General features: G+C 39.5%; 1 protein-coding gene across 1 annotated transcript in view; it reads right to left on the minus strand.

Moving 5' to 3' along the window:
* prss12 (serine protease 12) overlaps positions 1 to 15,250 on the minus strand; it is a 49,265-nt gene that overhangs the window by 15,569 nt on the left and 18,446 nt on the right. The window contains exon 8 of the mRNA XM_073842796.1: positions 6,404 to 6,545. Coding sequence (XP_073698897.1) covers positions 6,404 to 6,545 — 142 coding nt within the window. The remainder of the gene's footprint in view (positions 1 to 6,403; positions 6,546 to 15,250) is intronic.

A 15,250-nucleotide genomic window follows, 5' to 3' on the forward strand; every position in this document is an offset into this window, starting at 1 on the left:
AAAATGACGTATAGAAAGTTTGGCTGACCATGGCAAAATTGAAATCTATGTTCTCAGCATGACCCAAGGAATATATTGATCTCACTTTCATTATAATAGGCCAATTTTTTTCCCAACATTTTTTGTTCTTTATAACTTTTGGCCACAAGGTGGCACTGCCCCCAAACTTTTTGAGACCTGTCAGAGCATGGTGCTTAAAGGAACACTCCACTTTTTTTGGAAATAGGCTCATTCTCCAACTCCCCCCGAGTTAATAAGTTGATTTTTACCGTTTTGAAATCCATTCAGCCGTTCTCCTGTTCTGGCGATATCACTTTTAGCGTAGCTTAGCATAGATCATTGAATCCTATTAGACCAATAGCATCACGTTCAAAAATGACCAACGAGTTTCCATATTTGTTGTATTTAAAACATGACTCTTCTGTAGTTATATCGTGTACTAAGACCGGTGGAAATGCAAAGCTGCGAGTTTCTAGGCTGATAAGATTAGGAACTACACTTCCATTCCGGCGTAATAGTCAACGAAGTTTGCTGCCGAAATATGGCCGAAACAGGCGGAGTATTATCAGAAATGAGTTCCCAGCTAGTTTAGCATTTGCACATGTGCTGCGTGGTATTACTGCTCCTGCTTCGGCCATATTACTGCAGTAAACTTCCTTGACTATTACGCCGGAATGGAAGTGTAGTTCCTAATCTTATCAGCCTAGAAACTCGCAGCTTTGCATTTCCAGTCTTAGTACACGATATAACTACAGAAGAGTCAAGTTTTAAATAGGACAAATATGGAAACTCGTTGGTCATTTTTGAACGTGATGCTATTGGTCTCATAGGATTCAATGATCTATGCTAAGCTACGCTAAAAGTGATATCGCCAGAACAGGAGAACGGCTGAATGGATTTCAAAACGATAAAACTCAACTTATTAACTCGGGGGGAGTTGGAGAATGAGCCTATTTCAAAAAAAAGTGGAGTGTTCCTTTAAGACACACACCAAGTTTCGTATGTGTGTGTGTGTCAATGTGTTCATAAAATATAGCATTTTACAACCAAATTTAAAATGGCCGACACCTAAAATGACTGACATGGGAAAATTTGGGTATGGTTCCACTCGGCATGCTTCAATAAATCTAAAGTTTTGTGATTTTCAGCCAAACCATTCAGAAGTTTTAAGCAAAAAGAGCTATTTTTCATATCTCCTGACGACTAGTTCGTGCTATGCAGAAACAGTGCAGGTAGCCTCAGGTAATGGTTGTTATAACACACACCAAGTTTGGTCTTAATATGCCAAACCTTCACAGAGATATAGCCTCACATCCATTTGTGCGTGCTTTCATCGAATTCGTTTGCACATTGTTCAAGAATGGTTTGACCAATCAACTTGAATTCTATAAACAAATTAAATAGGCTAAATAAATAACAAACCATCTGGGACGAATTTAAAAAAGTAAGCTTTTTGAACTATAAAAAATAGCAAAAAATCTTGACTTTAAATTTTAAATCTTGATTTTAAATTCTGGTGTCCATTTTATTAGCATAAACATGAGTGGAAATTTGGACAAGTGGTGGCGCTAGTGAGTTTGAGTTAGGGACTCCAAACATGCTATGTTTAATGTTAAGACTAACCTCTATCTTTGTGCCAAATTTCATAACTTTCCTGCAAGCAGTTCTATGGGCTGCCATAGACTTCCTGAGTGGAAGAAGAAGAAGCACCTTCAGTGCTTGGCCCCTAATAACTAAAACGTAAAATAAAATAAGTTGAAAACTGAAAATAGAAATAAAAATGAATTTAAAACATTGATAAATATTATAATATATAAATAATACTAAAATAATTGGCTTTTATAATTGATGTATAAAAGCCAATTACCCAGAACCAATTAATTATTAATTGGTTCACCAATCAGAATCACACTGTTAAGCTAGGTTTAGTTTGATTCTCAGTCTGAAGTGTGAATGATATTTTACCTACAAACATATTTAAACACTGAACAATAAGAGATCTGTGTAGGCTCTGGGTGTATTCTCTCAAGAGGAACATATATCTTAACACACACACATACACAGGCAAGCACAGAATACCAAACATGACACAAGAGCAAAGTGTCGCCCACTCCAGCAGAGAAAAGTGAGCTCATCAGATATGAGCATCAGTTACAGTGTCATAACCTGACCTCTGACCCCCCCTCAGGAGGTAAGCGTGAGGGAAGGTGTTGATCACATTAGCGTGTGTAAATCTGAAGGTCTTCTCGGTTTTGTAACCCGAACTCAACAATAACATATATGTGTGATTCATAACTGAACTTATAAGATCCTAAATCAGTTCCTAACATGAAATAGACCAGAACCTATTGCTTAATAAATCTATTGTGAAATCAATTGTCTATTGTAAAGGAGGTGAATTCTTTCACTCTCTCTGTTCTCCTGAGTGTATTCTCCTCAAACACAATACAGTACAAGGTTTTACATTCTTTATCAAAATGCTTCAGTAATCATGAATGATGAATAATAATCATTATCATTATAATCATGCTATCTATTCAGGGTCACAAAGCTCTCGGATTTCATAAAATTTCGTAATTTGTGTTCTAAAGATAAACAAAGGTCTTGCGGGTTTGGTATTACATGACACAATGACAATGAATTTTGGCTGAACTATCCGTTTAAATTGGTCTTAAAATGGTTTAATATGGTCTTTATTTGTTTTCCTGTCTTCATCTGACTAATTTTCTGACAATAAAACCTTCAAACCTAAACTTTTAAAACCATTTCATACTTTTAAGCCAGGCTTTGTCAGGCCAATATCAAAGTTTGTCATCAAACCTTACTCATTTATTTTGTTTACTTCACTTTTACTTAAGGTTGCCCTTGACTAAAAAGTTTTCTGGTCGACTAGCAGTCGTTCATTTCGAGCATTAGTCGACTTTAAGGCTTTAATTGCCTACATAGCCTAGTAAGTGCTCAAGTTCAAGCATAAAGCTTGCCACAGCGCACCGGCAGACATAATAATTATGAATGTCTCAAGGAAAAACAGCAAGTAGACTGCATTAATGTTTTAATAATTTATTGATAAATTAGTGCTTTTGTTGTTTTCAGCTTAAGAGATAAAGTCGTCTGCATTGACTCGTCATCTCCGCAGTAGTGGATGTGCCTGTATGCATGATTCATACGGATTACATTATCTGAGAATATTTGTTTTCTATTTGAATTGGTTCATTTAAAAGTAGAAATTTCACTCTCTATAGATATATTTTCATGAATGTAAGGCAAGCACAGAGTTTTCGAGTTTCACGCTCAAGTTCACAGAGACTGAGACGACAGTAAGCGTATCCTGTTTGCTTTCATTATTTTACAAAAGTGCAGTGATTCGTTGTTTTTCTTCGTGCACACAAATAAATGTAGATTCTTTACAGATTTTAAAAATGTATTACTCTTATTTGTATGACCAAAAATTATATTTTAAGAGCAAGTGATCGCACCGGCGCCTCCATCAGTCATGCAGAAAGTGCGCTAGTATTCAGCTTCCACACTCCACACAGACACTTCAACAGCTCACATTTTTCTAGGTTAACATTAGATTGAGCGACCATGTAAAGTTACTACATACTCCTTTCAGATGAATGATAGGTGAGCATTTAGATGTCCTGTCCAATGTACTGTATAACCACAAAGACGAGTTGTCAACGATCTGTCCGTCACGGACTGCGTGACTTCGACACTTACTGTGGAATTTTTATTTCTGTGACTAAGCAACTAATAAAATTTTGGTCAACCAAGCCTCTTTTCGTCGACTAACGGTTAGTCGACTATTAGGGGGCAGCCCTACTTTTATTTTACTTTAGTGTGTGTATTTAAGTGTGGGTACATGAAATTTCATGTTAACCCTTTAACGTGCATTGTAACCGTGCGGTTGACCTTTTTTCGTGGTCAAATTTCTGTAATTAAAACTCGCCAAACCCCATTTTTAGCTGTTTGTTCTTCTTCCTCTCACTGAATAGAATGTGTAATGGCAATTATATCCACTAGATGGCAATGTTGTACTAAAATATTTGTTGCTGAGACGAGCTGAAAATGAACCGGAAATGTATTGTCGTGACCTCTCTTCAAACAATGGCTGCCAGTGACGCTAAAATTAACGTAAGATATTTTTTTGGTTGGATTTCGTGTTCTAGACTTCCTAATGATTATATTTTTGTTGAATGGAAGAAACGTGATGATAAGATGTATCTCTCTGTTACATCAGAAAAGTTGTGTGACTGCTCGGTTGAGTTGCCCATTTAGGGTAAACTGAACTGGACGCTAACGATATGTACTATATTTCTAATTTATTACATTGTCAAGTTGTCTATACCATACATCTTGTCAGATATTGACATTTAGAGTAATTCAAGGATAAGTTGTTTGAACAGAAAACTGTTCTTTGTTACGTATCACCCATCAAATCAAAAGATATGTACTATATTTCTAATTTATTACATTGTCATGTTGTCTATACCATACATCTTGTCAGATATTGTTACCAGAGATTATTTATTTATTTTATTTATAGTATATATTTTTTAATTATTTATTGTTTACAGTTATCATAATTATTTATTTAGCTTTGCATTTGTTACATTTCTTGAATTCTATTATGTTTACTGTTGCACTTTACAATGTTTTTATTTTATGTGTTATAATAAGAACATGTTTTTAAAATAAATTGATGATATTGTTAACATATTCTACTGTCTGCAATGTTTTATATGAAAAAAAAATCAACTTCAGATGCACACAAGAAAGAAAATCCATGAATGCCAAATACTAGTTACTTAATGCTGAGAATTACCCTAAATGGGCAAGTCAACCGGCTGGTTGACCTGTTTATCTGCTTCCTGATTGGGTCATTAAAAAAAAAAACACTGAAAAGTTGCTAAATGTGGACCAAGGAACACCATTTTATCAAAAAATATTTTTTTGCATATTTATTTCTTAGTGTGACTGATAAAGGGTTAATGACACTGTCAACATTAAATAATTCTACCTATATTTTATCAGGTAATCTTTTAAGATTCAAATTCTGAAAGACTTGACATAACCCTGAAATGTCGATGTCACCTGTAACTAGGGTTGTTCCGATTCCGATACTAGTATCGGAAATGCCACCGATACCACAAAAAAATCTAGCATCGGAATCGGCGAGTACTTGAACCCACGTACCGATCCGATACCATTTTCTTAAGATATGTTATTCCCGCTAGCAAATCAGTAGCCAGTTCTTCTTCGCGGCTCAGAATGCAAACAGTTGCCACAAGCAACCACTGTTTAGAGCAGCGAAGAAGAAATACAAATGTGCTAGCAGTTTGTCCGCTAAAACGGCGGCATGTCTCATATGTAGGGCTTTATGATTTCTGCGATGCGGAAAACACGGACGGAATCGCGGAATCCAGTCAAAATGGAACTTACAGTTTAACGCGGAACGTCACGGAATTTGTCAAAGTTTGATGCATTAATCAAAGGTAGTTCATTACACTTAAATCAAATCGTGATATGGACTAATATTAAGCCAAAAACCGACTGTTTAAATATGAATTAATGCGTGGTTCTGTGTTAATGAATTGTACAGGCGCGTGGTTTGTTTACTCCTTGTACTGAAGCGCGCGGGACACTTGCGGTAATATTAAAGGGCTCCAGACTGTGACCAATTTTTCTGCCAGTGTTACTAATTTTCGTGAGCGGTCACACTGGCGCGACCACCGCGTTGTTCAACTCATAAGCTCTGCCATTTCTGTCTCAGATGAGAAACATAAAATGGCACGCGAAACGAAAGTGAAACTAACACGACACGTTTGAGCTGCTCAGCGCTGACCGTTTATCAGCTTGGACTGCAATGCAAACAAACTTGCACAAACCCCGAACAGCTTTATTCGGGAGCCAACGTTGATTTTGCAACACTGTTACTGCTGCGAGATGCAGTGAGGAGCATTTGAAAATGCCGCACAATGAATAAGGTTGCTGCGAGATCTAGTGAGAATCTTTCAAATTCTGGCCAAAATTCTCTGTTATAAACAGGGCTGATGTACGTCAGAAAACCAGATTAGTAATACTAACTATATGAAAAAATATTACTGTCAAATGTATGTCATATAATAAAAATACTCTAGTTCACTGTATATGTCATATAATAAAAGTTCAATGTATGTCATATAATAAAAATACTCTAGTTCACTGTATATATCACTGTATATTTGTTTTATTAAGGAATAAGTCTGAAGCACACAATAAAATAATTTATTAGTATTATCTACAGCTGTATATACAATTACACACCCAGGTATCGGATTAGTACTCGGTATCGGCCGATACCCCGAGCCCAGGTATCGGAATCGGTATCGGGAAGGAAAAAAGGGTATCGGAACATCTCTACCTGTAACCCAGCTGTCTGCACACCACTTCTGCATCCCGATCTGTCCATCCATCATCACAAACCGTCCCCCACTGGCCAGCCACCAAGATCTCGACACGACCCTCTCTCTCATTCTCTCCGCCCACAAGTCTCACAGGTACACCTGATAGAAAGGTAAAACAAAATATATGAATGCACACATGCTGCATTTCGATTCTTTGATCGGCAGTGGTTAAAGGGATAGTTCACCCAAAAAGGAAAATTCTGTCATTAATTACTTATCCTCCTGTCGTTTCAAACCCATAAGACCTTCTTTTATCTTCAGAAGACAAATTAAGATATTTTTGATGAAATCCGAGAGCTTTCTGACCCTGCATAGACAGCAATGCAACTACCATGTTCAAGGCCCAGAAAGGTAGTAGGGACATTGTTAAAATAGTCCTTATGACATCAACTTTATTCAACAATTTCTTCTCTTCTGCGTCAGTCTCCATCACAGATTTCGACAGAGGATGCAATTTTTTGCTCAACCTTATTTATTTGAACCAGAATATATAGACAATGAACTAAAAGAGATGGAATTTTTACGTCAGAACGCTGCACCACACGCAGCACCACACACAGCAGAGACTGACATGGAAAAGAAGATTTTTTTTTAATAAAGCCATTATTTTTGTTTTCTTTGCCACAGAAAGTATTCTAGTAGCTTCATACAAATTAAGGAACCGCTCATGTCATATGGACAATATTATCAATGTACTTACCAGCTTTCTGGGCCTTGAATGTGGTAGTTGTGTTGACGTCTATGCAGGATGAGAAATGTCACGGAAAGATAGGGAGGTCTGGGTCCAAATGCAGGGAGTAGATGTTTTAATGAAGAAAATAACAAAACAAACATAAACCAAAAGCCAACACGGCAGACTAAACATAAACTGAAACATAAACTGAACAGGAACACGATCAGAGCAGAATAGGGACACAAAATAACATGTATGACAAAAGACAATGCAGACCTGAATCCAGAGTGAGCAGAAAGAGTTCTTATAGTCCAAATGATAATTGTGAACAGATGTGGGTGATCAGTGCAAATGACAAAACAGACGTGAAGAATCAGAGGAGTGAGTGCAAACAGCGACCTCAGGTGGCTGAGGGAAAACCCACAGCCCCGATCATGACAGTACCCCCTCTCTAGGGAACGGCTACCAGACGTTCCCAAAACAAAAATTCTGGAGGGAGGAGGAACGGTGGAAGGTGCATCAGGGGGAGGGATGGCGGGCCAGGCCCGTGCAGCGGAGGAACGTGAGCGGACACCGCCGCCAGAGGAACGTGAGCTGGTCTCGCCGCCAGAGGAACGTGAGCTGGCCTCGCCACCAGTGGAACGTCCGCGGGCACCGCAGTCAGAGGAACGTGAACTGGCCTCGGCGCCAGAGGAATGTCCGCGGGCACCGCCAGAGGAATGTCCGCGGGCACCGTCGTCAGAGGAACGCGAGCTGGCCTCGCCGCTAGAGGAACGTCAGCGGTCACTGCCGCGTCAGGAACAGAGAGCGCGGTCACCGCCGCGTCCGGAACAGAGAGCGAGGTCACCGCCGCGTCCGGAACAGAGAGAGCGGTCACCGCCGCGTCAGGAACAGAGAGAGCGGTCACCGCCGCGTCAGGAACAGAGAGAGCGGTCACCGCCGCGTCAGGAACAGAGAGCGCGGTCACCGCCGCGTCCGGAACAGAGAGAGCGGTCACCGCCGCGTCCGGAACAGAGAGAGCGGTCACCGCCGCGTCCGGAACAGAGAGAGCGGTCACCGCCGCGTCCGGAACAGAGAGAGCGGTCACCGCCGCGTCAGGAACAGAGAGAGCGGTCACCGCCGCGTCAGGAACAGAGAGAGCGGTCACCGCCGCGTCAGGAACAGAGAGAGCGGTCACCGCCGCGTCAGGAACAGAGAGAGCGGTCACCGCCGCGTCAGGAACAGAGAGCGAGGTCACCGCCGCGTCCGGAACAGAGAGCGAGGTCACCGCCGCGTCCGGAACAGAGAGAGCGGTCACCGCCGCGTCAGGAACAGAGAGAGCGGTCACCGCCGCGTCAGGAACAGAGAGAGCGGTCACCGCCGCGTCAGGAACAGAGAGAGCGGTCACCGCCGCGTCAGGAACAGAGAGAGCGGTCACCGCCGCGTCAGGAACAGAGAGAGCGGTCACCGCCGCGTCAGGAACAGAGAGAGCGGTCACCGCCGCGTCAGGAACAGAGAGAGCGGTCACCGCCGCGTCAGGAACAGAGAGAGCGGTCACCGCCGCGTCCGGAACAGAGAGAGCGGTCAACGCCGCGTCAGGAACAGAGAGAGCGGTCACCGCCGCGTCAGGAACAGAGAGAGCGGTCAACGCCGCGTCAGGAACAGAGAGAGCGGTCAACGCCGCGTCAGGAACAGAGAGAGCGGTCAACGCCGCGTCAGGAACAGAGAGAGCGGTCACCGCCGCGTCAGGAACAGAGAGAGCGGTCACCGCCGCGTCCGGAACAGAGAGAGCGGTCACCGCCGCGTCCGGAACAGAGAGCGCAGTCGTCTCCACCCCCACCGCAAAGCAGGTGCGCTTCTGCATAGCCTCGGCGATACGAGCATCCACCGCCAGGCAGGCGTATATGTACTCAAAGCGCGCTGCCGATGCCGCCTCAAATGACATCCCCTCCGTCATTGGAGCAGAGGGAATGGTCGCCGCCTCAAAAAAAAAATTCCTCCCTGCTGGACCCATTATCGAGGTCTGCATTCTGTCACGGAAAGATAGGGAGGTCTGGGTCCAAATGCAGGGAGTAGATGTTTTAATGAAGAAAATAACAAAACAAACATAAACCAAAAGCCAACACGGCAGACTAAACATAAACTGAAACATAAACTGAACAGGAACACGATCAGAGCAGAATAGGGACACAAAATAACATGTATGACAAAAGACAATGCAGACCTGAATCCAGAGTGAGCAGAAAGAGTTCTTATAGTCCAAATGATAATTGTGAACAGATGTGGGTGATCAGTGCAAATGACAAAACAGACGTGAAGAATCAGAGGAGTGAGTGCAAACAGCGACCTCAGGTGGCTGAGGGAAAACCCACAGCCCCGATCATGACAAGAAAGCTCTTGGATTTAAACAAAAAATATCTTAATTTATGTTCCGAAGATCAACAAAGGTCTTACAGGTTTGGAACGACATGAGGGTGAGTAATTAATGACAGATTTTAATTTTTGGGTAAACCATCCCTTTAAATTAAAAGTCATTTCAAATCTGTATGCATTTATAGCCCTTGACTTCCATAGTCATCGATTATTGTTAACTGTTTGGTTACCAACATTCTCAAAAATAGCTTTTTTTGTGTTTAACGGAAAAGAAAACTCAGATTTGGAACTTGAAAAAAAATTCACAGATTATTTGAAACTCAAAATTGTGCATTATGCTTTGACAAGCGTTAAACTCGTCCGAAACTTATGAACTTATCTCTGAATGATGAAGACCTAGGGTCACTCAAGGATGACTAAACCCCTGACAAGTGTACTGTGAGTGACTCTGGATAATAAAATGTCTGCTGAATGACAAATATCCAATAGACAAATGTGATTCCTATTGTATACGTAACACTTCTCTGGTTTCGAACTCATTCCAAAACCTGCATGATATTCTATCTTCTGTGGAGCAGAAAAGAAGACATTCTGAAACAGCTTTCTTTTTTTTATATCCATACAATGAAAGCCAATTCGGTCCTATGTTATTTTGGATGACATTGACTTTAATCATGATGATTTTTTGGGGGGTGAACTATTACTTAAACTCACTATCTGAAATGAATTTAAACAACAGATGAAATGAGAGGGTATGGAAGGACAACTTAGGTCCGTATACATGTGTGTGTGTGTAACCTGCGTCGCGGCGACAGTGCAACCCTCACTTACAAACAGTGAAATATGCAGGTGAGCGTGAAGTGCACCGCTTCAAAATTTGGACCAGTGATCAGAAGACCAGGTTCGCTCAAGAGACTGCGTCAACAGCAAGGGGAGAAAGAATTTGTGACAAACACTCGTTGCGTTAGAAAATTTAGTATGATGTATTTAAGGAATTTGAATAATGAAGCAGTGAATTTTGAAACATCACATCACACAGGAGGGAAAGAAAAAAAAAAAAAATATATATATATATATATATAATGACCAGGAGAACAGCAAGAATTTGCCGTGGAACAATTAAATGTAACCTTATTATAGCCCTTATTTATATTTCCTATTTAATTTATAATTATTATTGTTTTTTATTACCTATTTAGTTTCAAGCTAATAAATTTAATTGACCCTTATTCTATTAATATATGTATATAATTTATTTGTTTACCTATTTATTCAGTTCGTTTCTAATTGGCTCATTTAGGTTAAGTATACGTTTTAAATTCAAATACAATCCTTCCAAATGATAATCCTTTAAAAATACCCTTTTTACTCTCGTTCTCCAAGAAAAATAAATAAATAAAATATAAAAAAATGAAATGAAATACAATAAAACTTGAAAGGGAAAAAAATAACAGTAGAGAAAATAAAATTACAGGTCAAATTACAGCCTAATTAGCAGTCTCAATATAATTCAGATTCCTCTTTATATATATATACACACACTAATTCTCAGTTCCAGTTCGAATGCCGCTCCCACGAGATCCTTCTTCCGCAATGTATCTCAGATCAACACAGTTCAATTCAGATGTGTGCTCAATCATACCACTCTGTTCGTTCCTTGATTCACAAGCTCGGTCCTTCCTTATATGGGCAATTGGCTCGCCAGTTCCCGCTCGCAACGGTGTTTCCGATGTGAAGCAAGCAGGGACAATTCACATACAACTCTTCTTCAAAATCATCAGGTGTCCAGGAAATGTGCAGCATCCGACTCAGAAATGACAAAAAGTAGAAAAGAAGAAGAAACAAAAGGAAAAGGGAAGAAAGAAAAGACCCAACCTTGCAAAGACAAGGCCAAAAATACAATTAGACATTCCTTTCAAAAATATACATCATTAGAGCAGTTAGTCCGCAAATAAACACCTTTCAACATTTTTCCTTTTACTGAAATTCCGTCTTACTTTAGCACATCTAGTTTGTATGTGCAAAGAGCTATTTTTCTGATGACGCACTAGGCCTCATCTGCCCGTATTACATGTGCGTCATGATCGCGTATTAACTCATAGCTCAAATACACGACGAAATTCAGTAAAATAACCTCTATTAACCACTCAAGGTGACTTTTAACTCTGAAACATTAATTATTCAACACATACATGCAATAGTATTCTCATTATAAACAAAAAGGGTCAACTATTTTACATACAACTGCATATAACATCAGAATTTAGTAGGATTCAACCCCATTTATCAAGCATTTTACCCACAAAAAAAATTATTTAATTACAGCACTCACCAAGAGAACTCAATTCTCGGGTATGAAGAACAAAACTCCCAACTTTGGATATGTATTCTCTTCGTAGCAATCAATAACACATTCACTCGTAAAGTTTGACTGATCAAACTCAATTCGCACTTTAATCTAAAAGTCTGTCTATTGTTTCTCTGATTTAACTCTTGGTTTGTTCGTTCTAATTCTCTTGTTTCTTTCTTTAAGATCGCACCAGCAGTTTCTCTGACTCGAACTAGCCGCTTCGCTGTCTCGTCAAAAGTGTTGCATCACCCTTGCCCTGAAACCACCTTTTAAGGCAGGGCTAACTCCCACTCGTTGAATTGAACCAATCTTCGTCTTGCTAAATAGGATAACTTTTCTAAATGAGTTTTATGATTTTAGTTTATGCATTTTCTCTTAGAATCTTAAACTTTCTATTTTTTTTTCTTTCCCCACAGATATTAATAAAATAACTGTTTTATATGTATATATATATATATATATATATATAAATATATTCACAAGTGTTAGTCCTTATATATTTTTTTCTCTCTCTCCTTACATCAACAGAATCTCTTCAGCGATCTGGGTTACATGTGCGTAACACAGTAAGAGACATAAAAAACACCTGGTGCTGGAGGAAGAGTTTTAGGTTTCCACTCATGGAACACCTGCCTCCACTTACACATAAGACAGACACACACACACAATCGCAATCAATCACCAGCTACAGACCCGTCAGCAATATCAGCAACACACTCTGTGCAAGAAAAAGAAAACATGACTAACCATACATTCAATCACATCTGCAGCCAAGGTTAAAATATAGCGACATTTGTTCATAAAACTGATTCTAAATAAGTAATTTATGCAAAGTCATGACTGCACAATAGCTGAATCTTACATGAATGTGCCAAGTTGCTTTATTGCGTGACAACCGTACACAGCCTACAGGCTTGGATTATTTTAGATTTACAGTTTGATTATTATTACTACCACCTGAGTCAGTTTATAGTAACTTAGTGCACAGCTTCTCATGGCTTACTGCTCTGCTACATATTCTATATGTTAACAAAACATACAACTTTATGAACATCTGCAATACTAATCATTCCTAAAGCTTGAAGGTCAGTTCTCAGTCATGTATCACTTGTCAGCAATTATTCTAGTACTTTTTATTAAATAAAATGTGCTTCATAAAGCCTTCAGCACCAGCAGCACACACATACATTCACATATGATAAACATCCATGCTGAAATGGTTTTTTCAGATGGTCTCTACTTTTCATCAGCTCTGTCGATGAGATGTCATGAAAACGCTCCAAAAATCACACTCAGAAAGGTTTTATTTATTTGGACTGCATGTTGGGACTGAGAACTTGAGTGATTGTATATATATATTGGCAATCTTTCACTCTTATACACTACTATTCAAAGATTTGGGGTCTGTAAGATTTTTTAAGGTTTCTGAACGAAAGTCTCTTATGCTCACCAAGGCTGCATTTCTTGGAAATGGTAAAAAGTTATATTATATTATATAATATTTCATTTGTTTGTTTTTAAATACACTACCAGTCAAAAGTTTTTGAACAGTAAGATTTTTTCCTGTTAATCACATCACACATCACTGTGCTGATTGAGGAGGGGAATTGATTTCTGCAGAACGCATTTAAGCATGATCAAATGTGTTAAATGGAGCTGAGAGTATTACTAACTGAAATGAATGACTCTGTGAAGGACGGGTGTTCCTGTCCTGTGGAAACCTGAGTTTTGTGGGCACAGACCCTTATGGATTCCATGTGGCTCACAAGCGAGTAGGAACTACATTTAAGCTCATTCAGTGAAAAGGAAACATTATTTAAGCTCTGGGAGTTTCCCATTGAGCTACACTCACCACATTTTCATAAAGCCATCAACTTGACAGAGGAAGTCTAATATGTGTGTGCGTGCACATGTAAGATGAATTCAAGAAGCAAATCAGGAGGAAACGCTTAGGGTAGTAATAAAAATGGTAATACACAACAAATTGTCCCCAGAAGGTAGCTAAATCTCACAAAAACTCCATTCGGAGACATCCAAAGGGAAAAAAGGACTAAAACTGTTATATTTTACTTTTTAAAAAATGCAATAACAAACCAAAAATAGTCTATAGTATTTAAAATGAACTTCATCTATTAATTAAAAGAAATACAACAGAAGTCTATCGCATACGGCCATTTAGATTGATTACTGTAGATTTGTGTGTGTGTGTGTGTGTGTGTGTGTGTGTGTGTGTGTGTGTGTGTGTGTGTGTGTGTGTTTGTGTGTGTTTTTGTGACATATCAGGACACAAATTTGTGTAATAACATGGGTATGACATAGGTATTACAAGGAGAGGGTGACTTATGAGGACATTGCCCATGTCCCCACTTTTCAAAAGGCTTATAAATCATACAGAATACGTTTTTTTGAGAATGTAAAGATATGCACAGTCTCCTGTGAGGGCTAGGTTTAGGTGTAGGGTAGGTGTAGGGCGATAGAAAGTACGGTTTGTACAGTATAAAAACCATTGCGCCTATGGAATGTCCCCATAAAACATGTAAACCCAACATGTGTGTGTGTGTGTGTGTGTGTGTGTGTGTGTGTGTGTGTGTGTGTGTGTGTGTGTGTGTGTGTGTGTGTGTGTATGTGTGTGTGCATGTCTGCCCATATAAAAAATACTGAAATGTGTTTGATGAGAATACTAAAGAATACTTCTTTAGTTTTAAGTTTATACACACACAAAAAACATTGATCTGAATCACTTTGAGTAAGATGAATTGAACAGGAAGACCTGCTCAGTGAAGTCTCTTGAGCATCAGCTTCTCTGTCCAAAGTCAATAAAGTTAAATCAGACAGAGAGTGCAGGAAAAACGACTGCAGCAAGGCATTTACACACAGACAATAGTGTCTAGTGTGTGTATGTGTGAGAATGTGTAACTGACACACTCCTCACCGTTTCCCAGTTCCAGTGTTGTCACTCATTCTGTTATTCACACTCTGTCTGGCCTGCTGCCCATTAGATCTATTACCCACACACACACACACACACACATTCTCATCTGCTGCATTTAAAGTGTTCTAGGATAGTGGGGAAGAGTGGAAAACAACTTGGAAAGAGCAGCAAAATAACGCAAAATCATGTCACACTTATATCTTATTCCCAAGGGTGAACATGGGTTATATTAAAAAATATTCTGGCTCTTTCAAGCTTTATAATGGCAGTGAATGAGGGTAAAAATTCTGAAGCAAAATAGTGCATCCATTTATGATAAATTGTCACCTGCTGGAACACCACTTTCTCATGAATGTGTGTACGCCAGTAAGTGGAAGTAAGAGATTACAGTTTATAAAGTTTTAAATATGGATATTTTTCTTACAAAAATGCATCGATTCACTTCAGAAGGCCTTTATTAACCCCCCAGAGTTGTGTGGAGTACACTTTAGGATGGA

This window comes from Garra rufa, chromosome 6 (assembly GCF_049309525.1).
Source record: "Garra rufa chromosome 6, GarRuf1.0, whole genome shotgun sequence".
Taxonomy (NCBI): Eukaryota; Metazoa; Chordata; class Actinopteri; order Cypriniformes; family Cyprinidae; genus Garra; species Garra rufa.